Raw genomic sequence first — 23830 nt, 5'->3', positions numbered from 1 at the left:
ACCCCCCCCCGCAGGGCTGCGTCCAGCTCTGGGGGCACCAGTGTAACAAAGACATGGAGCTGCTCGAGTGGGTCCAGAGGCGGCCACGAAGATGCTCGGGGGCTGGAGCAGCTCCCCTGTGAGGACAGGCTGAGAGAGCTGGGGGTGTTCAGCCTGGGGAAGAGAAGAGCAGCCTTCCAGTATGGACAGGGGGCCTGCAGGAAAGGTGAGGAGGGACTTTTTACAAGGGTATGTAGTGATAGGACACAGGGTAATGGCTTTAAACTGAAAGAGGGTAGATTTAGCTGAGATACTAGGAAGAAATTCTTTGCTGAGGGTGGTGAGCCACTGGAACAGGTTGGCAAGAGCAGCTGTGGCTGCGCCCTCCCTGGCAGTGTTGAAGGCCAAGTTGGATGGGGTTGGGAGCAACCTGGTCTGGTGGGAGGTGTCCCCGCCCATGGCAGGGGGGTTGGAACTGGATGATCTTCAAGGTGCCTCCCAACCCAACCCATCACACGATCCTATGCCCATAGCCAGGGGGTTGGAATTAGATGATCTTTAAGGTGCCTTCCAACCCAACCCATCCCAAGATTCTATAAAAAAAAAAAAGCTGAGGCAGAGACTCGGTAATCCTTTTCGAGCCCTGGACTCTGAGCTAACTCATCCTGGTCTGTGTTAGTGGGATTCAACAGCCCAAGGCTTCAAGCAGGCTCCCTCCTTTCCTCAGAAACACCATGACTCACCGGAGGCTGCTGCGGATGAATAACTTGTGAGTGCTTGGTGCTTTTCTAAGCACTGCCCAGAACAGAGGCAATGGCAGGTGAGAGCCCGAAAATAGGTGGCAGAGCTCAGGTGGGGCTGCAGGAATAAAGCTGTTCACCAGGGAAAATTAAAAAAGCTGCTCACCAGGGGAAAAAAACCAAGCTGCTCGCCAGGTACAGAGCGCAGTGTATTGGAAATCTGGGTGCCAACAGGGCTGCTGAGCAGTTCGCCGGTACCACCATCAGCCCCAGGACTTGGAGGAAGGCAGCGAGGCTCCTCGGGCCCGACAGGATCAGCAGAGCCGTGGCTAACCCACTCGAGACGGGGATATTTGGGAAGCATCTTCTCTTTGGTGACCACACTCGTGAGAGCGAGCGCTTGTGCACGCAGCCATGCTGCACTGGTTTTCTCCCTGCAGAAGTTAGGGCCTGTCTATGCCGAAAATAATTAAGCTGAAGTGTGATTTGAAGGAGAAGAATAATTCCTACTTGTTTCCTGGGTGGGTACTTCTATTACAAGCCCCAAAAGTATGCAGGGCCTTTTGTTTAAACAAAACCATGTGTTCTGTGCTCTAGATACCACTGACTTCAGCTGAAGTCATTTTGGGTCCTTAGAGAACAGCTGATTTCCCAGTTAGGTCAGAATAAATGCTCGTCCACCGCATTTGCATATTCGGTGCATTTGCCGTGGGACGGGGGAGGACCCAGTCCGTCCTCTCTCTGAGAAAACAACCCGATGCTTTTTTAGGGAACTGCTGCTCACCAACCCAGACGGGAGGAGGCTGGATGCGGGGCGAGGGGCGCGCAGAAGCAGAGCTTCCCAGTTTGCGCCATAGTTTATACGGGGCCCTCAGGCACATCTCAGCAGCGGGACGCCGACCCTCAGCATCCAGACCCCGAGACCTCCTCCTCCTCCCGCCGAACACTCGTTACGGACCCGCAGCGCCTTCTCATCCTCCCCATTTATAAAAGTTATCTGTGACAAACCACAGAGATCATCTTTTTACCCAGCTCCGAACAAAGACGCCCTCGTGTCCACTGGGTGGGTATCGAAGCCGCCGAGCGAAGCCGGCGACGCTCGCCCACTCCCCAGCCTGTCCCGAGCCGGGGGGAGATGCCCCAGCACATCCACGTCATTCACCCACCAAGCAAGAATTTCCACCCGGGCCATGCTAGCAGGCCGGCCGTTTCCATTTAAGGCTGATTTGCAGGGCAGGCTCTAGTCACGGGCGAGAGGGCGGGTGTGTTTATCACCCAGGGCCAGACCTTCTGGCCGGCGCCCAGGCCTTATCGCCGGCAGCCTCCTCGTCCCCGTGGCTCCTTCTGGGAGCCCCCCCAGAAGCCGGGGAGGCCGCACCGCAACAGAAGCATCGGGGGTAAACGAAGCACGTCGAGAAGAAGCAGCGGCCCGCCGTGGGTTTGGGATCCCAAATTCCCTCCCCCCTGCTTCCTCAGCTCTGTCGCAAGTGGAAAATACAAGGAGGGCCAGGGTTTGCGCAGGACCGTGGCTCGCCAGGGGGGAGAAGGGAGATTGGAGCCCAAACTGCCCGTCATAAACGGCCGGCTGTCTGGGGAAGCCTTATCGGCCACGGTTCGTGGTTAACCTCGCTCGAGCTGGCCGCCCCTGCGGCGCTCCACGGTTCAGACCCTTGAAATATTCCTCGGCGTCTGTTTGCTCTTCGTCCATCTTTCAAAGAGATTGGGGAGGGGGGTGGGGGTGTGAAGTCGGCTCTAATCTCCCCTTCCAGAGCATCTTGCTTCTAACGGTGACCCCCAGCACACCCCGGGGAGGTGATGGGGTACGTGCCTGTATATGTATTATTTTTGAACATCACATTCAGTTTTACCTTCAGCTTCTTGTTGCCTCTTGTCTGGTTTTTTGTGCCTGGGAGGGAGCTGAAGCCGCCTGATAGTTCTGACCTTCCCCCGTCCGGACAAGCAAATTATTTGTCTCATAAATGCCAGGTTCCTCTTTAAAAGAGGGAGGAAAAGGTCTTGCGTGCAGTCCAGGCTGCGAACTTCATGAGAACGGAGCTCAGCTCCCCACTGCACCACAGCCCCTCCCTTAGGCAAGCCTGGGCAAGCCACGCGGTCCCCCAGTGCCTCAGTTTCCCCTCTGTGGCAGGGGAATGCTGACTTCTGTCTTTGCTCCCTTTGCCTGCCTTATCTTTGGGGTTCGGGAGGTGCTCAGGGAAAGCGGGTGGATTTCCTCATCCTTTCTCCCTTCACCTTTCCTGATGCAGCTTCCCCGCCTCCGAGCGGGTTAAACGCTTCTCCTTCCCCTGCCAACCCAGGGAAACTTTAAAGAGCAAATGTCGAGTCTGAACTAAGATCTACCCTTTTGCCCTTCCCTCCTCCCTTTCCTCTCCTTGAACCAGGACTTAAAAGGAGCTCTGGGATGAAGGAGAGGGGTGAGGGTGTTGCAGACTGTGAGCTGCAGCCCAGGCTCCACATCCAAACCAAGGCACCTTCCAGCTTCGAAACCGGAGCAGAAACTGGAGCAGAAACCTCTGGCTTGGGTCCGAGGTTTGCAATGAGGGCTATGGTGTAAAATCTACCTTTCTGCTCCACCCTGGAGAGCCCCATCCCGGGTTAAATCGCCATGGGGTGAAAGTGGGATGTTACAAACTCCTAGGAAAGCCTGCAGCCGCCCCACAGGCGCCTGCTCTCACGGCCCAACTGCTCCGGCAGCAGCAAGACCCGCCGGCTCGGCAGGACAGAGCTGCCTCCTGCCAAACCGCTTCCCGGCAGGGCCGGTCTCATCCCCTGCCACACGTGTAAGCCCTGAGACTCCACGAAGGGACCGAGCTGCTGTGGTTCTATCCTCCTGCACAGCTACAACAGCAAATTAAAAATGGGCTTTGGGGGTTCTCCACTGAGGAGGCCTTGAATCTTTTCCCCAGATTTCTCAAAGCACATGGAGATGTTCTTTAGGCAACGCGTATTTTTAATTTCGAGCTTGTGCCACTCTTGTATCACAGGTTTTTTCCACAGCTGAATTTCCAAGAGGGAGTTTCTCGTGTGGCCGGATCCGGCGGGAGAGGGATCAGATCATCGCTTGGCTCCTTTTATTGCCGAACACGTGACGCCGCAGCCTCACAGCCCCCGGTGCCACAGGTTCAAGGCTGATTTTCTCAGGTGCATCAACACGGCCCCGTGCGGTTCCTTTGAACAGGACTCGCGGTCAGATGCCGCCGTTCGGCTTCCTGGCCGCAGCGTTGGCTTTGCTGACTGCCGCCAAAACGTGCCCCCCTCGGCAGGGAAGAGCCGGGCTGGGGTTTGGCAGGAGGGTTCTTGGAGATGGCGGGTCCTCGGGTATGAATGGCTTCGCAGTTAGAAGGCGACGTTATTTTGGGGCTAGCGCTGAAAGGATTAATAGAAAACTTCAGCTTGACACAGAAAGCTTGGGAGAAGATAAAAATAGGCTCTCGCCTCTGCTGAGTCATCTCCTGATTTAAAACATGGATCAGGGTGTGTTTAAAAAAGGCTGCACTGAGACCTGCTGCCTTCCCCGAAGGTCTGGCCAGGGGAAGGGAGCCAAGGCGGTGTTACCAAACCCTCTGAATGGACCCTCGTCGCTGGCTTTGATCTGCCGAGGTCAACACCTTTTGCTCACCAGGACACCGACTCTTGAGCTGAACGTGAAATAACCTCAATGAAAACGAAAGGAGCGGCCGCCCGCGGTTGCAAGCAGCCTCGCGTGAGCGCACCACAGCCCAGCCAGGCTCCGCCGCAGCTCAGCAGCCTCGGGAAACCCTCGTCATCAAGACAGGGTACACCAAGCTCCACGTCCTGCGCCTCTGAGGGCACGGCTTGGCTAATCGCTCCCCGACTTCTGAGGAAACCAGGGTAGCTCTTGTGTCCCAGCAGCTACAGGGTTAAGCTGATGAACTGCACACCACCGGGTCTGACTCAGAGCCCTCCAGCGCTGCACCGACCAAAACAATCCTTCCCTCTGTGCCTCTCCGGGAAGATACACATCCAGAGGAACCTGGAAAGTCCAAGCACTCGTGTTGGAGGTGTTGATGGTTCCTCCACCACCCCGAGGGGTGATTAACCCCTGAGTGCCCCAGCCCCCAGTCACAGTTTGATTCCCCCCAGCTTTGCAAGAAACATCCCACGTGGCGAAGGCAGGGATACAGAAATACCCAGAATTTGGCAGCTCTGCCACAGCGTTCGCCTCCCCTTTTTTTTAGCAGCGTTGAGCTTTGCTCCCAGAGCGTCAGAAACTCCCCTCACTCGCTCCTCTCCTGCATCCCCACATTCTCATGATGCAAGGCTGTTGCCCGTGGGGACCTGGGGAGAACGCTGGGGAGAACAGCAACCACGCTGCCCCACAAAGGACAAAAAGAAAGCCAACATCTGCGGGTATCAGCTGAGACACGAGTCCCCGTGGGGCAGCGCTGCTGCCACAGCCCTCAGCCACCCCGGCAAGGCCAGGCTCGGCCACCCCCCGTGCGGTACGTGTCCCCGCCGGGGCTGTTCACTCGTGGGACGTCAGGCAGGCGCTTCAGCTTCGCGGTGTCGCCCGTTTCAGATCTCCCCCGACGTCACCAGCACCGGCTGCCCGCAGTGCCCAGAGGAGCCGGCGCGGGGCAGCTCATCCTTTGCCATCCACGACCGCACGACCCTGCCCGTGCAAACGGCCGGGCGCTGCTGCCAGGGGGGGTTTCGCCAGGAAGGTGTGGGGCTGCCGGGAGGATGGTGTTGCCAATCTGCAGCGGTCAGAAAAACTCCTCTACCCCCGTTAGATCAGCAGAGACGTCCTTTATCAACGGTGCACACCAGGGACATGGGATCCTTCCCCAAGATGGCCGCCCGCACGCTGCAGTCAACAAATATTTATACATTAAATTCATACATATTCAGTCCCTCCAATGCATATTTAATTTCATCCTCTCGATGGTTGGTTCTTCTCTTCTCGCTTCTGATGCAAATCAGCGCGCAGCCTCTGTCGTCGTCTTCTGTTGTTCCCTTGTGAGCAGAGGGTGTGATTTGGGTGGGTGGTCCCTGAGTCGGAGGTCTCGACCGCTCCTCGAATGGACCGTGTTTGGTCAAGGAACGTGTCCTTGGCTCGCAGGCTCTTGGCTCGTACCTGCTTCGGTCACGAGTCAAAGATTATACACAGCGGGTACCATCATAAATCCTGTCTTGCAGACATCTTGGACTGCAACAGACTGTCCTTGTTTCTACCCACTAACAGATCGTTGGTTAATGAATATCTTAGGGCTGGAATTTTACAAGGGTATGCTGGCAGCATTGGCAATACCGATTTTATTTCATATTTGATCATTTATTCCATTTGAGACTTATTTTCCCAATATAATCATTAAGTCTCTCCTACTCATATCCACTAATTAGAATTCTTGATATTCAAATCAAGATGGGAAAAGGGGATTTCTAAGCAGTATCTTAAAATCCTCAATCTGGTGATTTCTGCAACAATGGGCCTCGCCAGCTTTGGCCGTTCACAGCCACGGCTGAGCCAGCTGAACCATGGTTTCTACATGTGCCTGGCAGCACCGGCGAGCTGCACACTCATCAACAAGCCGCGCAGGGCTCTGCGCCTCGCTGGGCTGAAGCAGCAACACCAACAAAGTGCCGAAACCCAAGTAAAACGACAACGGCTTCGTTCTAACTCGGTCCCGCTACACTGGAAGAGCAGCCGGACCCCAGAGACAGAGCAGCCCCTGGCCATGCTAATCTTGGGTGGCCCAAAACACCAGACGTCGCCCCCCCTTGGCGTTTTCGCCCGGCGCCGCTCGCCTTCGCACCTCCTTGGCCTTGGAGGCCCCAGGGGATGAGGCTGACGAGCCCCGGGGCAGGCCCAAGGTGGAGGCCCCCATGGCGGACACGCCCATGGCAGGCCCACAGCGGCCTCAGCCTCCGGCAGGCGGTGTGTGTGTGGGGAACCCAGGCCTCATCGTGCTGAATGACATCACACCCCCCCCATGACATCACGCCGTGATGTCATGCAACGGCCTCCACCTGCCCCACGCCGACCCCGCCCGCCCCAAGCGCTCGCCTGCCGCGATGCACGGCGGGAAGGCGGCGGCGCGCAGCGCGCAGGCGCAGGGCCGTACCACGGCGGGCGGGGTGGGGGGGGGGTGTGGAGTAGGCGGTGCGGGGCGGCCCACACAAAGGCGGCCGGAGGGGTGGGGTGGGGGAGCAGCGCGCATGCGCGGTGTGTGGCTCCCCGGCAGCCAGGCAGGTCCCGGCCGGGCGGAGGCCGCGGCGGAGCCGGGGGCTCGCGTAGATGTGCAGCCCGGGGCGGGCGCCGCCTGGGCCGGCCCCGGCGGGGGACCTGCCGCCCGAGTGGGAGACGGACGACGAGCGCATGGCTTTCCTCTTTTCGGCCTTCAAGCAGAGCCGCGAGGTGAACAGCACCGAGTGGGACAGCAAGATGGCCTTCTGGGTCGGGCTGGTGCTGGCCCGCGGTCGCCGCCGGGGCGCCGTTCGTACCTGCCTGCGAGACCTGCAGCACAGCTTCGAGCGGCGCGGCAGCCTCCCGCTCGGCCTCGGCACCGTCCTCCGGGAGCTCCTCAGGTAGCGGACCTGGGGGGGTGGGGTGGGCCTCGGCCTGGCAGCCATCCCGCTGCGGGAGCTGGAGGGCAGGGAGGGCCGCAGGGGGGGTCTGAGTGAGGGGCGGGGGGCTGCTAGCAGGGAGAGGAGGCTCGAGGAGGGGTGGCTGCAGAAGGATGTGGGCAAGGAGAGCTCCATGTTGTGCCAGGCTGGAAGATGCCCGCTGTGTGCATGGCAGGGGCAGCGCTGCGGATTGCTGAATAAATGGAGGGGGACGTGAGGGGAGGCTTGGTGCTGTTCCTGGAGGGGTGGTTGTGCCTGCCTGCGGTAAGCGCTGGGAGTGTGGGAGGGCATGAGGGGGGGTTATTGCTGTGCCGAGGCTTGCGAAGGAGAGGAGAGCACAGAGAGGCCCAAGGTAACGCAGGGTTGTGTTGTGCGGGGGGAATTTGGGAGCGCTGCGTAAGGTAAAGCACGGGCAGGGAGTCGGAGGAGCTCACCCTGGGGCTCATGGGGGGTGCGGGAGGGCAGTGGGGAGCGCAGGGCATCCCAGGGGAATACTGTGCTGGGAGAGCTTGTAGGTGCAGGGGGGAGCTTTGTGTTAAATTCGGTTGTGTTCACTGGAACGGTTGTGGTGGCGACCTAGCTGTGGATGCTGTGTGGTGCTGTAGGGGCGTGTGGGGATGTGGTGAGCTGGTGTTTGCACCCAAGGGTTTGTGTTGTGAAACTAGAGCCTGGGACTGATGCCCTGAAGAGATTCAAGAGCAGCGGGAGCTAGCTGAGTCTGTGTCTGTAATGTAAAAAATAAAAGCTCTGGATCTGAGAAAACCTGTGTTTACAATTTAACACACAAATGAAGCATTCTGAAATGTGCAGCTGCCCCCTCTAAAAACTGACCCTCCCTGTCAGTGCTCTTGTTGGGCCAGGAGGAACCTGCCGAACTGGGAAAACAGTAAACAAAAGACCAGAGGCAGAGTGGAGACCTCTGTGCACTTTCATACCCAGTAGTAACGCATCAGGCTTTAGCCAGAAGCTGGTGTTGGTAAACACCACTAGGACTGCGGATGGACCAAGCGTAGAGCGACGTTTCAGTTAATAATTCTGCATGCTGGCACTCTTGCTTACTGCCAGTGGGAAGGTTTAAACTGACCATATTCAGCTCTGCACGCGTGTCTCTTCTCTAGACGTGGCAAGCTGCAGAGGGAGTCGGACTTCATGGCCAGTGTAGACAGCAGCTGGATCTCCTGGGGTGTGGGAGTCTTCATTCTGAAGCCCCTCAAGTGGACTCTCTCCAGTGTGCTGGGTGACAGTAAAATACCTGAGGAAGAGGAAGTTCTGATTTATGTGGAGCTGCTTCAGGTGAGTGTTGTTGAGAACTTTCTCTAGTTTATTCATCTCCAGAAAAATCATGAGTCATTTTACACGCTGGCAAGGAAAGCTCAGGGTTGAACAGGCCTTTGTTTGTGTTCCTTAGGTGTTGAAAAGCCTGTAGAGAGATGGAATGACTCGGGGATAAGAAGTAGTTTATAGCTACAGATGTTCCTTGAAACCAACATGATGACTTTTCATTGACTTCCAAGAAATGGGAGGGACAGGGTCAGAAGGCAAGCGGTGTGCTCTGAGAGCGCTGTCACGCTCAGGTTTGAGTTCCTGCGAGTGTCGTGTGCGAGAGAGGCCTGTGGATCGAGTGCTGTCTGTGGTGGGGAGGAACGGGTGCCGTGGAAGCCGCTGGCTGTCGGTCCAGCGCATCACCGAGCGCTGTTAAAGGCCGCTTTCCCTTCAGAGCGTGTGCCTGCCGCTTGCCTTTGCAGCCCCCGTGAGAACCGCCCTTGGATCCTGTCAGAGACCCTTTTCTTTGGCCCATTGGTGGTGCCTGTGGGTTGCATCGTGAATCCACGTGACTCGTTGTTGCTCGGCCTGACTTGGACGCTGCGGTGCTGACAGTCGAGACCTTGGGTCCACCTCTGTGTTACTCTGTGACTCTTAAAATCGGCACCAAGGGCTTGCTTGGTCTTGGGGTCTAAATGACTGGGACGAGCAGGAATGCCAGAAACCTTTAGATGTGTTCCTTTATTTGTAGTTAGCCTGATAGCAGATGGTGCCTTCCCTCTGCAGTAGGTATTGCACAGCCCTTTCAGAGGTTGTGCGTGTGGGAGAGGAGGGAAACTTTTTAAAAAGGTGCCTGGAAAACCACAAGCCTTGATGTGGAGCCTGGGGGTGGATGGAGAGTTGTCTCTCTAGTCTGAAGTGGACCATATATGACTCTCACTTGAAATGGGGAAAACTTTTTTCTTTTTCCTCTGCCTATGATGCAGAGTGACTCTGAGTACAGGTACAGTGCGGATTGAAGAAAAGGTTTTATTTAGTTTAAACTTGTGAGGGGGAACACGACTTCAAGGAGTGCAGAGGAGGCCAGCTCGCTGCCCGCGTAGTTCCTGTGCTGTTCCGTAGCCTTTGCACAGGGAATGCGAGTAGCGTAGTCCCGTTTCTTGTGGAAAATGACTATTTATCCCATTAGTGGTCAGCAAACATTTTAAAGCATTGTAATTGCTGTTGAATGTCAATGTACAACTCGTTCTGAAAGCCCTTGTGGCCCAAAATACGATGCGTCTAACTCTTCACCTTCAGCGTGTGGGAGGAAGCAGGTGTGGACTTGGCAGAAGGAAGAGTGCTGTGTACACTGAGAGAGCTCTGTTGCTTCCTTTCAGGAGAAGGCAGAGGAAGTTTATCGCCTATATCAGAACTCTGCACTTTCTTCTCACCCTGTTGTTGCCCTCTCAGAGCTGCGTTCCCTCTGTGCCGGTGTTTGTCCAGATGAAAGGACATTCTACTTGTTGCTCCTCCAGCTGCAAAAGGAAAAGAGGGTCACAATCCTGGAACAGAATGGAGAGAAGGTACAGGGTAAAGGTGACTGCTTTTGGGTGGTATAATCCCCGTCTTGCGTTTCATCTGGCTGGAAAGAATATTTTTATTGGCTAAATATGGGTGTTCTCTGGAAAAATACATGTGATGTGCTTCAACATCGTAACCTGTAATAGGTGAGATTAAATCCTCATTCTTGCGTGACAGGATCTTCAAACATTTGTCATGTTACCTGTGTCATTTAACGGGTAGAAAACTGGCAGGTGCTGTAGTGGCCTACCTGCAGGTTGGCTGTTCCCAAGTTAAAATCGTTCCACCCCCCTGGGATCGCTGTTCCCCTCTGTGAGAAGGTTTTCCAGCCTGTCAGTCAGGACAGCGACGCAGGCCCTCTCGTCTCGAAGATGGCACGTTTGCCTGCAGGGTTCTGCACTGCACAGCTCGGCGCTGAAGGGCCACACGCTGCTCAGAGCACCAGGACAGCTCTGAATCTCCGGGGTGTTCGTTAAGGCTTTCTGTTTTCACCCTGGTGTTACTTCATCCTGTCTAGTTTAATGCTAGATGATGTGCTGACTGGCATGTCCTCATCGCTCTATTACAAGGCTTCCACTGGGGATGTAAAAGCATCTTTTCCTTCTGTCCCAGTGAAAGTATTTCGAGTGCAGGCACCGGTTCTGGAGACAAGCGACTCGAGCATGTGCTTCTCTCTCTGCAGATCGTGAAGTTTGCCCGAGGTCTTCACGCCAAAGTCTCCCCAATGAATGATGTGGACATCGGAGTGTATCAGCTGATGCAAAGCGAGCAGCTGCTGTCACAGAAGGTGGAGTCCCTTTCCCAGGAAGCAGAGAAGTAATTTGGGGAAGGGTGGTGGGAAGAACGTCTGTGTGCCGTAGAACTTTGTATTCCCGTGACGTAGTGAGAACGAAGCTGCTCTCTGAAAGCACAAGTCGCTCTTTCCTGTTCAGTAAACAGCGTAGCCAGAGTCAGGTGGTAGGGCAGGTTTTCCAGTCTTTGTTCCCTCTCCTTGTGAAAACAACACGCAGGGAGTGGATGTCAAAAGCTTTTGCAAAGCTCGAGAAATGTGTTCAAGGACAACTTCTGAGAAGCAACAATGGCTTGAGGGTGGTTGTATCCAAAAGGCATCGTCACTCGGTGTCCCCCCCCGGATTAGAGCAAGGTAGTGAGGGTGGTTGCTGATTTGTGACATGGCTATTACCTGCAAAGGAATAAGCTGCTTTTCCTCCTTGCATCTGTACAGGTGTAAAGAGGATGCCCGGAGTGCTTGTAGAGCTGGGAAGAAGCAACTGGTAAGTAGTGTTCTACGTGGGAGGAGCTGTGAGCTGAGTGTCTTGGAGCTGGTCCATAACTGCAGATAACGAGCCGGGTTAGGCACTGTGTACTTCAACTTAGATGTAGTGAAGTGGTGTTTGAGGCCACAGGTCTCCTTAAAGTGAAGATAAGCATAAGTTTGTCCAGAGTGGTGAAGAGAAATGGACATATCTAGCTCTTAAAACCAGCCGGTGTGCGTGTGCCTCGCTGCCCGGGGATTGCTGGGTGGTTTTTACCCTTCCTTTGGCTGCTGCCCGGTTCGTGATCCGAGTCTGTACCCGATGTCTCCAGGCGCTGAGGTGTTTGAAGTCCAAACGAAGGACAGAAAGGCGCATCGAGGAGCTTCATTCCAAGCTGGATGCCGTGCAGGGGATCTTGGATCGCATCTACGCCTCCCAGACTGACCAGATGGTAGCGCCTTCGTTTTGTCTTGTGCTTCTCGCTTTAGCCCCGCTTGTCTCAGTTGTGCTGCTCTACCTGCTCGTCAGAGCTCGTGTCTGAGGGGTGCAGGCTGGCTGGGGGGGCTTTAGTCTCTGCTCTAGGAAGCAGCACATCTGCTGTTGGGGTGCTGCTCTGAGTAAACCCGCTTGTGGCTCCGTTTTCTGCTTGTATGCTGATGCCTCTCTGTGGGTCCTGCTGGGGTAGCGGGTCTGGAGAGAAGTTTGTGCTGCCCTGGAGAGAAGTTTGTGCTGCCTGTTTGTTCTTAGCTAGCATTGTGCATCTTTCCTTTTTTTTTCCTAATTTTTATTTAAAGGTGTTCAATGCCTATCAAGCTGGGATGGGCGCTCTGAAACTGTCTATGAAGGATGTTACTGTGGAGAAGGCAGAGAACCTGGTGGATCAGATACAAGAGGTACCGAAACAAGAGCACATCTAAACAAACGAGCACGTGGTGTGTGGATGTGGGCAGCAAGCTTGCCCAGCTGTTCATGCTGAGGCGTCTGGCGCTGTGGTTTCTATTCTGTGTGTCACCAGAGCAAACTGACTTAATCTTCATCTTTCTAGATCAGCCAGCAGAGGTCTTGAGATAACTGGCTGTGTTTGGTTTAATGTGTTTGCATTTATTGCGGGCTGGTAATCACAATTTACGTTAAACTTGTGCGTTTTGTGTGTTCTTTTGGTTAGCAGTGTTGTGCAAGCACACAACTCTCCTGGAAGGTGTTTAGTGAGATAGATGTATTAAAAAGAAATACAGGTCGTATCTGTGGAAGCTGGAATGCAACTACATGCACAAAACCGGGGTCTTAAAACTGCCTAACCCATAATCTTCTGCAGTTCAGTAAGGGAAAGGAGACGAGTTGATTCTGAATGAATTGAAATGAAGAGAGAAATCTGTCTGCGTAAGCTGGTGTGAAAAACAGAAAAGGATTACTTTTTTAGCAACTTAAGCTCCATGTACTTAAATGGTGACTTCAACTACTGAGCTGAGAGGCTGTCTGTAAAATTTCATAGCTGAGATGTATTGGTCTTCAGCTTCTGTGTTTTGTTAGCCTAAGCTGCAATTTTATTACTTACTGAAAAAGATAAAATTAGGGACACTTTTCGCCTGTGAAATTCTGTTTCAGGTTTGATCTTAAACATGCTGCTTGGTCTTGTAGCACTCACTAAATAATATTCTACAGTACTTCTTTTGCTGCTGAAAAAGCAGTCGTGTTGGAAGTCTTTTCTTTTGCCCTAGTACCTGCTGCCTTTTGAGTCAACTTGTGAATATTTTTTGTGATTTCTACTTTTGACAAAGGTGGCTACAGTGAGACATGAGATTAGTTTGTATTCTGTATCAAACGCTCTGTATTTTTCCTCAGCTTTGTGATACTCAAGATGAAGTAGCCCAGACTCTGGCTGGAGTGGGGATCAACGGTCTAGGTATGTTTTGGGGCTTAATCCTCTTGCCACTTCCCTTGGTGCTTCCATCCCTTCCCTGCTCCCTCCCCACGTATCTCTAGTCCTCCTTCCTGGGAAGATAAGCACTTGCTGAAATACCAAAGGTGCTGCTGGTGGTGCTTTGAGCGGGAGTGAGGACTAAGTTTTCTCTGAGGGTGTGTTGCAGGGGAACCAGTTGCATTTGTGCATCTCCGAATCCTTGCAGCCTCTTAAGTGCGGGTGCGTTTCAGTTTGGAGCTGGGTGATGTTGATTTAAATCTGTCTTTACTGGCTGCCACTTAAAAAACAAAGTGATGATCTTTTTCCTCTGGCCTGTGTGTTGCTGCAGCTTGTTTGTCTCTGCTGAAATGTTTTCTTGCCCTTCGGTGCCTCAGCACAAAGGGATAGCTTCTCCCGGAGATCAGGGCTGAATTCTCGCTTGTAGAAGCAGCACGGGGAGTTCCTTATGATGAGTAATGATGGATGGGAGTGATAATCCCTCTGTTAAACTTGGGACTTCAGTCTGTGCTGCAGAGATGCTGCTTATTTCTGCTTGGAACTGAATGTTTTCTTTATCAGCAGAGATGGACACAGAGGAACTTGAGAAGGAGCTGGACAGTCTCCTCCAGGACTCGACTAAGGAGCCTGTAGATCTGCCCCCTGTTCCTCAGAAGGTGCTGAATCCACCCATTTCTGATGCTGAGCTTGAAGCCGAACTGGAAAAGCTCTCTGTTTCTGATGGAGGTACGGATGTCAGCAAGTCCTGTTAGCTAGATGCTGTTAGGATCTAGGACGGCCTTGCAAAATGAAAGATGTCTAACGGAACCTAAGTGTGAGCCAGAATCTTTCCCACTTCAGTGACGTGGTTCAAAGCCAGCTCCCCCCGTATCCCTGCCAGGTCCTCGGTGGCGTTGTCTTTCACTTCCCAGACTCAGTCTTGAGAGAACTGCCCTCTTTGCTGGAAATTCTGCCTGGGCTTTTTGCCGTGGGCTGTAGGGAAAGTTGAAGGCCCTGTGAGGGAGCTGGTGCTCGGACTGGTTATTTTTGGTCGTTGTTTAACAAAGCCAGGCGGTGGTTTTTGTATGTTCTGTTGACAGGGATAAAGCAGACCAGCACTCTCATGCCTGTTGCTGCTGAGCACGCAGCATCTTCTCTGTCCTAGAATGCTTACTAGGTCTTACGTGTCACAGGTATGATGTCTGCTTGAACCAGCACTAAACTAGTCCTTGTTTAGTAACAGTGAGTGACGAGAGCTTCTGGGCTTGAACCGCATGCCGAGTTTTCCCTAGATCTGCCTTGGCCAGGCGTAAATAGACTTTGATTTTCCTTTCAGGAATCTGTTAATGAACAATTATGCAGGACTGTCCCTATAGTTTTCTTCCTGTTTGGGCAGCTGACCTTCTCAGCCCTCAGAGCAGAAGGCGGCCCAGCATCCCCGTATCAAACGCGAAGCGTGGGTTTCCGAGGGAACGCAGTTGAACGCTGAAGCGCTGAGGCTCTCAGATTGTACCCGTTAGTTATGGACGAGGTTGACCTAGTCCCTGTTACTGATGAAAACTGATCTCTCTCTGTTGCGATTTTTCTTTATAGATTTGGCACAAAAGACTCCCTCTGCTTCCTCTGAACCCAAAACAGCTCTGGGACTGAATCTCTAAAGACCCAACAGCATCCTGTTGCTGCAGTTTGAGAAGTTGTCTTAAGGTTCCTTAACTAATGACTAGAACTTCTGGGGAGAGGGCTAACGCTCCCCTGTTCTTCACGGATATCACTTTGCTCAGCAACAGGATCTCCTGCCATGACAATCCACTCTGGAACTGGCCCCAGCTGGTGTTTGTCATCTCTGTGCCAACATCTGCACTGGTCTCGATTTGACTTGTGATCCCAAGTCACTCGGCGACATCCAGTCTTCCCTCCTGGGAATGCAATTCACTGTTCTGCCCAGTGAAGATAAACTCTTCTATGTCCATAACAGTGCTCAGTTTTTGGTTTTTTTTGGTTTTGTTTTTTTTTTTTTTAATTTGCTGTGGCTGATGTTGAGAATCTGAGTTGCAGCTGTGTTGCAGTTGCTCAACATTTGGCTGTTTGTGTGGTTGTTGAAAACACTTGGCACATAAGTACTGTCCTTGACATAAGTTATCTGCAACGAGCTTAAACACCTGTTGATAGTTCTATCCCTCCCTGTCTGTATTTTGCACGGTCGTGGACAACTAGACACTGTAACTGTTAAATTGTAGGAGATTTTGTTGCTGCTCTAGGGGGCAGCAATTGCAAGCACAAGACAAAAATAATTCCTCTTTCTGTAATGACACTAAGGCCTTAAAAGGGAGACCTGCAAAAGATTTTAAGTGAAGGAGTTTCTACGCTGCCCGATGTGACAAAGGCTTGGGGTCACTAGAATACAGTTTTCTGCTGCTCTTATGTGAAATGGGAGCCCTTGCTATCTCTGTATCTTCCCTGTTTGCAAAACTTCTTGGGAGCTGCAGGGTGAGCCGCTCTGAGCTCTTGTACTGAGCGATTGCGGGTGGGAGGGGAAGGGAAGCATCATCTTCCCTTTGAGAGGATGGTTTCCTATCACAGCCTTGACTTTGCCTTCAGCTTTGATGTTACAATCCCACAAAATCAGGGGTTACCAGAAAGCCCCAAAACAAAACTCTGTAAATGTTCCTAATGCAAAAAACCCCGGAGTGCAGCGGCTGGAGATGTAAAAAAAACCATCTGAGAACCGGCTGTCTTTACCCGTCAGAAGTGAAATCGTCATCTTTTGCAGGTCACTTTTTTATTACGTGTATGCACACAGAGGAGCAGAAAGCCTGATACCCGATGTGAATAAATGAATTCTTTCAGGAGGGGAATGTGCTATTAACTGGGCTTTCTGCAAACAGAGCCTTGTGCGTCCAGGGGAGAGGCCAGCTCCGTGTCGGTGTATAACCAGTCCTCTGCACCTCTCCCGGACTCGGAATGTATCCTGTCACCATTTCTGTGCTGGCTCCTGTACCGAGCTCCGTTGTGGATGGCAGCTTGGGGGAATGGTAAACTAGGGCTGGGGTTCCCGTGTCCTGTTAGTGATTGGCGACCCAGCTTTAGCCCCAGAGGACAGGGGAAGAAATGACAGGGGTCACCAGGGTGCTGCGTTGGCTCTGGCTTCGTGGTCGCTTTGTTGGAGAGCTCGGGCTCCTGCCAGAGCAGGTGTGCTGTAGCCAGCTAGCGGTTTACCCAGGCTGCACACAGAATTTTGTGGAATGACTTGAAGCTCTGTATTCCTTTCCTTTGTAAGTAAACGGGAGAAAAACCACTGTGTTTTCTGCCTACGTGTAATAAAGGGGAGGAACCAGAGTCCCTCGTGGTGCCTCCTTTTCGCTGTGCCACAGATCGCTGCCCTATTAGTGCTGTTCCAGCTGTGCTTCTGCATCTATAAAACTTGTCTGCTGAAAGTAAGCGGGCAGTGTCCTGGGCTGCTTTGTCAAAACCAAAGTGAGTCCCTGCTGTACCAGACTTTGATTTCCCTGAGCCTTTTCTCTGTGGGTTTGTTTTTTTTTTTTTTTTAAAAAAAAGGCCCAACAGTTGCTACATTTAACTTTAAAAATTTTTCTGTTTTTACCAAGAGAGGCTTTTGGTTGTAGCACCTCAATGTCACGAGTATCATTTTGGAAAGGCTTGCTGCTTTTTCTGTGCTTCAGCCTGTCTTACCTTTCCACTTCTTTGTCGTTGTGCATCTCACAGACTAGTGCAGTTTCAGGGCTTGCACAGAGCGCAGTCCTTTGCCTGAGCCACCTCGCTGCAGCCGTGGAGGAAGCTGCTGTGCCAGGAAGTCTGGTCTCCTAATTGACCCCTTGGTTTTGTACTCAACAATACCTAAACTTATTCTGGGGCAGACTTTGTGCAGCTACTTATTCTGGTTGTAATTAAGCAGTGCAGCCAAGGAGACTGGTACTGTGTTTTCCTCTGCCTAAAGACAATGCATCTAAATGGAGTAACCTGCTGTATAAACCACTCAAAACAAATTACTCCTACTTCCCTCTGATACCAAGATGCCTGAAGTAAGCTTTGAATTTGCGGGCAGTCAAGCCTGTTTCCTCTGGCAAGAGGTTTGATCTGAACTGGCATGCTGGTTCCTGGAGAGCTACTGCAGTTTTCTTTTGCAGGGCTTGGGTCTTGCCTACAGCCAGTATCACTGGAGCTTTTATTTTTATTTAAAAGGATCTGACTACCCCTCATTTCTCCCCAGAGCTTGTGCCTTCTCTGGAAGTAAAGTGCAAAGTGATTCCTGTAGGAATAAATGCTCTCCTGTAATGCATCTGACTGAGACAGCCATTCCGGAGGAGGCATTGAAGAGTTAAACCCAAGCAGCTGCTGCTTTATTTGAAGTGGCTTGTAATTTTCTTCCTTTGATGCAAAGTGGGGAATATAATCAAGATGGCTGAATAGAGAATTTTAAGTATATTTTGGTGAGACAGCAGGGAAGGGAAATAGAGAGCAGCTTCTTGCTGGGTGAGGAAATTAAATATAAAAAAAACCTAGCGCTGAATTGCCACCAAGCTGGAACCTTATCATATTTGAGTGCTGTTTAAAATAGTGCTTGACTTGATTCTCAGAAAAAAAATAGCAGGTGCTTGTGCGAGGAAATGTAGCAACGGTTCAGTCATACAATGCTGAACAGTTTTTCTCAGCAGAGGAGGTTGCATCTAGCAGGCAGGAGGAGTTAATCTGTGAACATGAGCAACTGCCTGTGTTTTGTTGGAGTGACTGTGTTTTGTTTGCCCGCGACAGCAGAGTTAACGATCCTGTCTTCGTTAGGTGAAGTTATTCTGAGATGCACCGAAATTGGGTAACGTATTGGGTCCCATCCCATCTTCCCCCTGCCAGCCCAGCTTTGAGTATCTGCTTCGCTGCACAAGGGTGAGATCCTTTCTTGGATGGTTTTGAGCTCTTCAGAAGGAGGAGGAAGGCTTCCTCGTATCTCGAGGAATGATTTCCTGGAATGCCTCCTGGCTCCTGACCAAAGTGTGCCGTGAGCTCCCAGCCCAAGCCTCTGCCGTGACTTAATGCTGTTGGACAGGTCTCCTGCCGTCGTTGCTCTCCTGAAGAGCGGTGAAAACATCCTGTTGTTTGAGTCTTGCAACTTAAATCTCAAATATTTGTGCCCTGTAGAGGAAATACGAGAAAAATGCCCTTTGGGGCACAGGGGACAGTACACCTGCGTGCATCCCTGCACTGCCAGGGTCCTGAGGTGTCTGGGCAGTGAGGTGGCCCTCCGTTCCCTCCGATGAAACCCTGGGGAGGAGGAAGGGAGCCGGCCTGTCACCAGAGACCCCAGGGGAAGCGCCGAGCCATGAGCCGGCGGTTGGTGCCATCTAGCTGCCCTTCCCGGCATAGGCCCTCGGCAGGAGCGGGCTGCAGACGGTGGAACTAATGAGGCTTAATTGAACAAAGCCTTCAGAGGTAAACGCTGTGACATGCTGGCGACGAGCTTCTTTAACCTGTGACAAAGCAAGCGTGCTGTTTACTTCAGGAGTAAGCTGCTCCGTGCTGTACCTTCAAGAGAGTGATTGTGCTCTTGTTTGAGAGTCGTTCTTGGGCAGCTCTTGCTCTGTCTGGGCTTATGCGAAGCCTGGGTCGAGTTAGTTAAGTCTCAGCGTGGCTGAGCTGACTCTGTACAGATGGGCTGCTGCTTTCTTCAGGAGGGGGCTGTGTGACAGGCCAAGGCAGAGGTCATCGTGACGCGCTGCAGCAACTGCCAGTTCATGCTGAGCTGCCTGGTGGTTTTTTCAGGTTGATTCGGGAAGCTTTTGCTCTCTCCCCACCTTGGCCAGTTTACCAGTACGGCAGGTCCCCACCTAAGCGGCCGTTACAGAACTGGCTTTCAAGGAAACTTGCCCCCTGAAGGATTTTTCTGACGTTTCTTGGTCAGAGGAGCCCTTTTGCTTGCAGAGTGGCTTTAGTTACAAAGCGATGGATTCCAAGGCTAAACTGCGCCGTAGTAGGTCAGGCCTGGTTCCTGGTACTGTGGGGGGTTTCCCCTCAGCATAAGAGGGGAGGGTCTTGCAGAGCCATTTGCTTGTCCGTCTGGAGCGAGAGCTTTATGGGGGAGGAAAAGGAGTGGGTTTTGGGGGGGCATACCCCTGCTCATTCCTCCAGAGCTGCCCCCCAGGTCTGCAGTACCACCACGCTTGCGATTGCTGCTGCCTTTCGGTCCCAGCAGACTGCCGGGCTCTGCCCCCGCCTTGGGTACGACAGGCAAGGCAGCAGGCTGGGGCTGTCCTGCTCTGCTCAGCCCTCGTGCGAGAAGGAAGAGGTGATCCTCTGCTTTCGGAGGGATGGGTGGATAAGGGTGGCGAGGAGACCTCTTGGGGGGGACCACTGTTTGCTGACAGGGCTGGCTGCTGTGCTGGAAAGACATCTTGATTTTTCTGGTCAATGTTTTCAGCTGTGAGTCGATGATAGCGAATGTAGAATTAGCCAGGAATTAAAGAAAGAATAATGAACTTGAAAGAGAAGCTACCTTATATCACTTTACTGAAAGTACTTGCGTTTATTCAGGATAAAAAAAAAACTTACCAAAGTGATGTTCAGCATCCTCTTTAGTTCTTCTTGTAACCTCTACTGAAAGACAGACTGAAAACTGCTTTGTCTGTTACTTTGAGAAAGGGAAAAAAAAGCTTGTACAAACCTGGGAGTTTTTTTTTTTTCTATGTCTCTGTTTTTTCCTTTTTTTCCTCTGTGAAGGAATTTCACAGTGGAAAGTAAACGTCAGTTTTGCACCACTTGCAGCTGGGCAGCTCACAACAGCGGGGAGGAACTGGTTTAGGGTCATTATCTGGGCTGTGACTCAGTGGGCAGCCAGCTCAGGCATCTCTTATTCGGAGATGCAGCACACTGAATTTCCATTCTGATTTGCACTGAAGACCCTTAAATCCCACTTGAATATTCGTTATTTCACCCCTTCAATCCTACCACCACCTAATTCCCAAGCAACTTACCCTGTCAGCTGCGGACTCCCAATGCCACGTTCCTCTCAGCTCGCAGAGGACCGACCTGGTGAGGAGGGGACCTGGGGTGCGGGCAGAGACGGATCTCACCTATGTGAAATCCAGAGGCAATTAGCAACAGAGGGAAGAGCAGCCAGCAGAGCAGCCTGTGTTAGGAGCGGAGAAGGTCCATCTGCAAGAGCAGAGAGAGCTCGGATTCCCTCTTGCGTCCAGCACCAAGTCCCAGCCTGGCCAGTGCAGAAGGGCTCGGCTGGGATTCTGTAGCAGGCACCAGATCCACCAACAGATGAAGAGCTGCTGAGAGAGGAGAGGGAGGAAGGCTCGCAGCAAAAGCCCTCCCAGCTCGCTCGAGTGCCGGAGGTGAGTGCTGGCTCTTTGTGAGCAGCAGGCTGCAAAGCAAGAAAAGTGGGCTGGGAGGCAAGAGGGGGGGAAAAAACCCGAACGCCACGCTGTCAGCACGAGACTTGGAAAGGAGGGAGAGCTTCAGGCGCTTTTCCTTCTGCTGGGAGTGGGAGCGTTGCAGTTGGGGCTTCTGAGATGTCAGCGGAGCAGTAAAAAGGGGGTTTGGATGCTGATGGGGACTTGAACAGCCGCGAAACATCTCGAGGGACTGGAGCAAAGGGGAGCCGATGGATGGTGTTCCCTCCTCCGCAGGAGGAGATGGGCAGGATGTGATCAATGACACCAGCAGGCGGAAGAGCTGGGCAGAGGAAGGCAGCTCTGAGTTGTCCTTCCGTGTGGTGGCAGCTGCCTTACTCGTCCTTCTCATCCTCTCCACGCTCCTGGGCAACACCCTGGTGTGTGTGGCTGTGGTCAAGTTCAGACACTTGCGCTCCAAGGTCACCAATTTCTTCGTTATCTCCTTGGCGGTGTCCGACCTCTTTGTGGCTGTGCTGGTGATGCCCTGGAAGGCTGCCACCGAGGTGGTGGGGTTCTGGCCGTTTGGGTCGTTCTGTGATGTTTGGGTGGCTTTTGACATCATGTGCTCCACAGCCTCCATCCTCAACTTGTGCATCATCAGCGTGGACCGTTACTGGGCCATTTCCAACCCCTTCCGCTATGAGAGGAAGATGACGCAGCGCGTGGCTTTGCTCATGATCGGAGTGGCTTGGCTGCTCTCCCTCTTGATTTCCTTCATCCCTGTGCAGCTGAAGTGGCACAAGGATCGTGAGCTCTTGAGCCAACAGGAGCCAGGCTTTAACATCACCGGGGAGGAGGAGAACTGTGATTCCAGCCTCAACAGGACTTACGCCATCTCCTCTTCTCTCCTTAGCTTCTACATCCCTGTTGCCATCATGATCGTGACGTACACCCGCATCTTCCGCATCGCCCAGCGGCAGATCCGCAGGATCTCCTCCCTGGAGAGGGCGGTGGAACACGCCCAAAACTGCCACGGCAGCGACTGCCCTCACGAGGCCTCCCTGAAGAACTCCTTGAAGAAGGAGACCAAGGTCCTCAAGACCCTTTCCATCATCATGGGCGTCTTTGTCTTCTGCTGGCTGCCCTTCTTCGTGCTCAACTGTGTGGTGCCCTTCTGTAATCTTGACCTACGTGAGCCGGGAGAGCTACCTTGCGTCAGCGAGACCGTCTTCGACATCTTCGTCTGGTTCGGGTGGGCCAACTCTTCCCTCAATCCTATCATCTACGCCTTCAACGCAGACTTCCGGAGAGCTTTTGCGACCATCTTGGGCCGCGGCTGCCTTTGCCCCAGCAACGCAGTGGAAACGGTGAACTTCAGCAACGAGCTGGTCTCCTACCACCGTGACACCACGTATCAGAAGGAAGCGGTGACCCTCAGCTACCCCCAGCTTCTCCCCCATGCTGCTCTGCAGACGGAAAGCGTCGAGGCGTCCCTCGAGAAGGTTTCTCAGGTCTCCGAGCCCTCTCGCAACCCCTGCCCTGCGGTGATGAACGTGGAGTGTGAAATGCCTGTCTCGCTGGAGAAGATTACCCCTTTCACCAGCAGCGTGCTCGATGGAGACGGGGTTGGGAGCAGGGTGGTGGGGTGGTTTTGAGTAGAGAGGGAAGCAGGGGCACTACTGCATTGCCTGTTTTCTGAGGAGCCGGAGGATAACGTGGATATTGTACTCGCTGTCTGTTTGCGTTCCGAAGTGTGGAATAGCCGGAGCGATTGTCCAGATGGCTCGAGGGGGGATCTGATCTGTGGTTTTGTAACTCGCGTTTCAGATCCAGCCCAGGTGGGCGGTAGAGATCTGCGCCGCTGCTCCCTCTAGCTGACCCATGGCAAAAGGCTTTCTGCAGAAGACAAAAATGCAAGGGCTCGAATGCCGCTTTCCTTGTGACTTCAGCTGGGACAGCAGAGACTCCTGTGCCCTGCTGAGCCTCTCCTCCGTAGTCCGTGAAGTAAAAACGCAGCTGTGCTTGTGGGGAGAGGGGCTGGGTTTGCCACAGCCCCCTGGCCAAAAGACCGGCAGCCCAAAGCTGCTAAATGGGCCCAACTGCTCACTTGGTGACAAGCGCTGCGGGCAGAACTAGATAATCCTGCCTCGTGCTCGGCGGGATGGTGCTGTGCTGCGTAGCAGCCTTTAGCTGGGGAAAGCACCCTTTCTGGTGGGCTGGGCAGGACGGAGGTAATGCCTTGCTGGGGCTGACCTCTGACTGTGTCTCTGTTGCTCAGGCAAGTCATCCTGCAGGTCTGGGCAGGTACGCAGCCGCTCTCCTGGGGCCCGGAGGCTGCTCTTGGTAGCAGCTTGTCTGGAGCACGTTGCGGGGAAGGATTCTGCAAGCTAAAGGTCTGCTCTGGCCCCTGGAGCAAGAGCCAGCCTCTCTAAGCCGGGACTTGCACAGCTGAGGGCAGTCTAGGATGAGCTTAAACTGTGTTTTAGCCCCAGGGTGTTGGACCGTTTGCTTGGAGCCTTTGGGAAGGAGAGTGTCTGAGCTCCTCAGGCTCTGAGGGTAGGGGAGAAAAATCAGAGGTTACAGCAAAAACGTTGCTGTTTCGGTTTCTGTGCCTCCGCCACATCTTCCATCAGTCAGGTCCTCCTCCTTTTCCTAGACTGTTTCTTCCCCCTTTTACTTTGTTCTCCCTCTAATTCCCTTCCTCCCCCATTTCATTAAGGATCCTTCCACGCTGCCTCCCTTGCTGTCTCATTTCAATAATAATGGTTCTTAAGAAGCACTCCTTGCTCACCTCTACTCTTTAATTAGCCTCTCCTCTGCGCGTGTGTCTGGTTAGCTGGGGGTAGAAACAGCAAGTGAACAGCCCCCAGCGTTTCGCTGCCGGCGGTGACACGGTTGACTCTAGAAAGGTGTTTTGATCGGTGCCTGGTTAAACACGGCAGCAGCAAGCGCCACATCCATGTCGTCTTGCATCCGAGACATCTTTATCTCCCTGGCACAGCAGAAAATCCTCTCCCCCTCCCCAGCAAATGTTAACAAAGAGAAAAATCAGAAAGTGATAATTACAGAGTAACGGTAATTATTCAATAGAGCCCGATTATAGTCGAGTTACAGCATCATCAGCGTGGGAGGGGAGCAGAGCTCACCGTACCTCCAAGGTCGACGCTTGGATTTTTC

The 23830-nt window shown here is 53.0% G+C and overlaps 2 protein-coding genes across 3 annotated transcripts; both read left to right on the top strand.

Annotated features, from left to right (window-relative positions):
- Window positions 1-6996: 6996 nt before the first annotated feature.
- Window positions 6997-16640, top strand: CHMP7 (charged multivesicular body protein 7). 2 transcript variants are annotated; one of them, XM_086477130.1, is made up of 10 exons: window positions 6997-7286; window positions 8444-8618; window positions 9968-10153; window positions 10834-10967; window positions 11377-11425; window positions 11739-11858; window positions 12202-12300; window positions 13250-13310; window positions 13890-14051; window positions 14898-16640. In XM_086477130.1, the coding sequence occupies exons 1-10, from the start codon at window positions 6997-6999 to the stop codon at window positions 14960-14962; spliced, it is 1341 nt and encodes a 446-aa protein (XP_086333256.1). In that variant the 3' UTR covers window positions 14963-16640. The 2 variants fall into 2 exon arrangements, with proteins under 2 accessions (XP_086333256.1, XP_086333255.1); XM_086477129.1 differs by having other exon boundaries at window positions 13887-14051.
- Window positions 16641-20922: 4282 nt separating this feature from the next.
- LOC104354639 (D(1) dopamine receptor) lies at window positions 20923-23085 on the top strand. The gene is made up of 3 exons (XM_009961610.2): window positions 20923-22278; window positions 22481-22491; window positions 22932-23085. Exons 1-3 carry the CDS (start codon window positions 20923-20925, stop codon window positions 23083-23085), a joined length of 1521 nt encoding a protein of 506 aa, XP_009959912.2.
- Window positions 23086-23830: the final 745 nt, after the last annotated feature.

The sequence above is a fragment of the Leptosomus discolor genome, chromosome 23 (assembly GCF_034619465.1).
Source record: "Leptosomus discolor isolate bLepDis1 chromosome 23, bLepDis1.hap2, whole genome shotgun sequence".
Lineage (NCBI taxonomy): Eukaryota > Metazoa > Chordata > Aves > Leptosomiformes > Leptosomidae > Leptosomus > Leptosomus discolor.
This window is presented reverse-complemented; position numbering and strand designations above follow the sequence as displayed.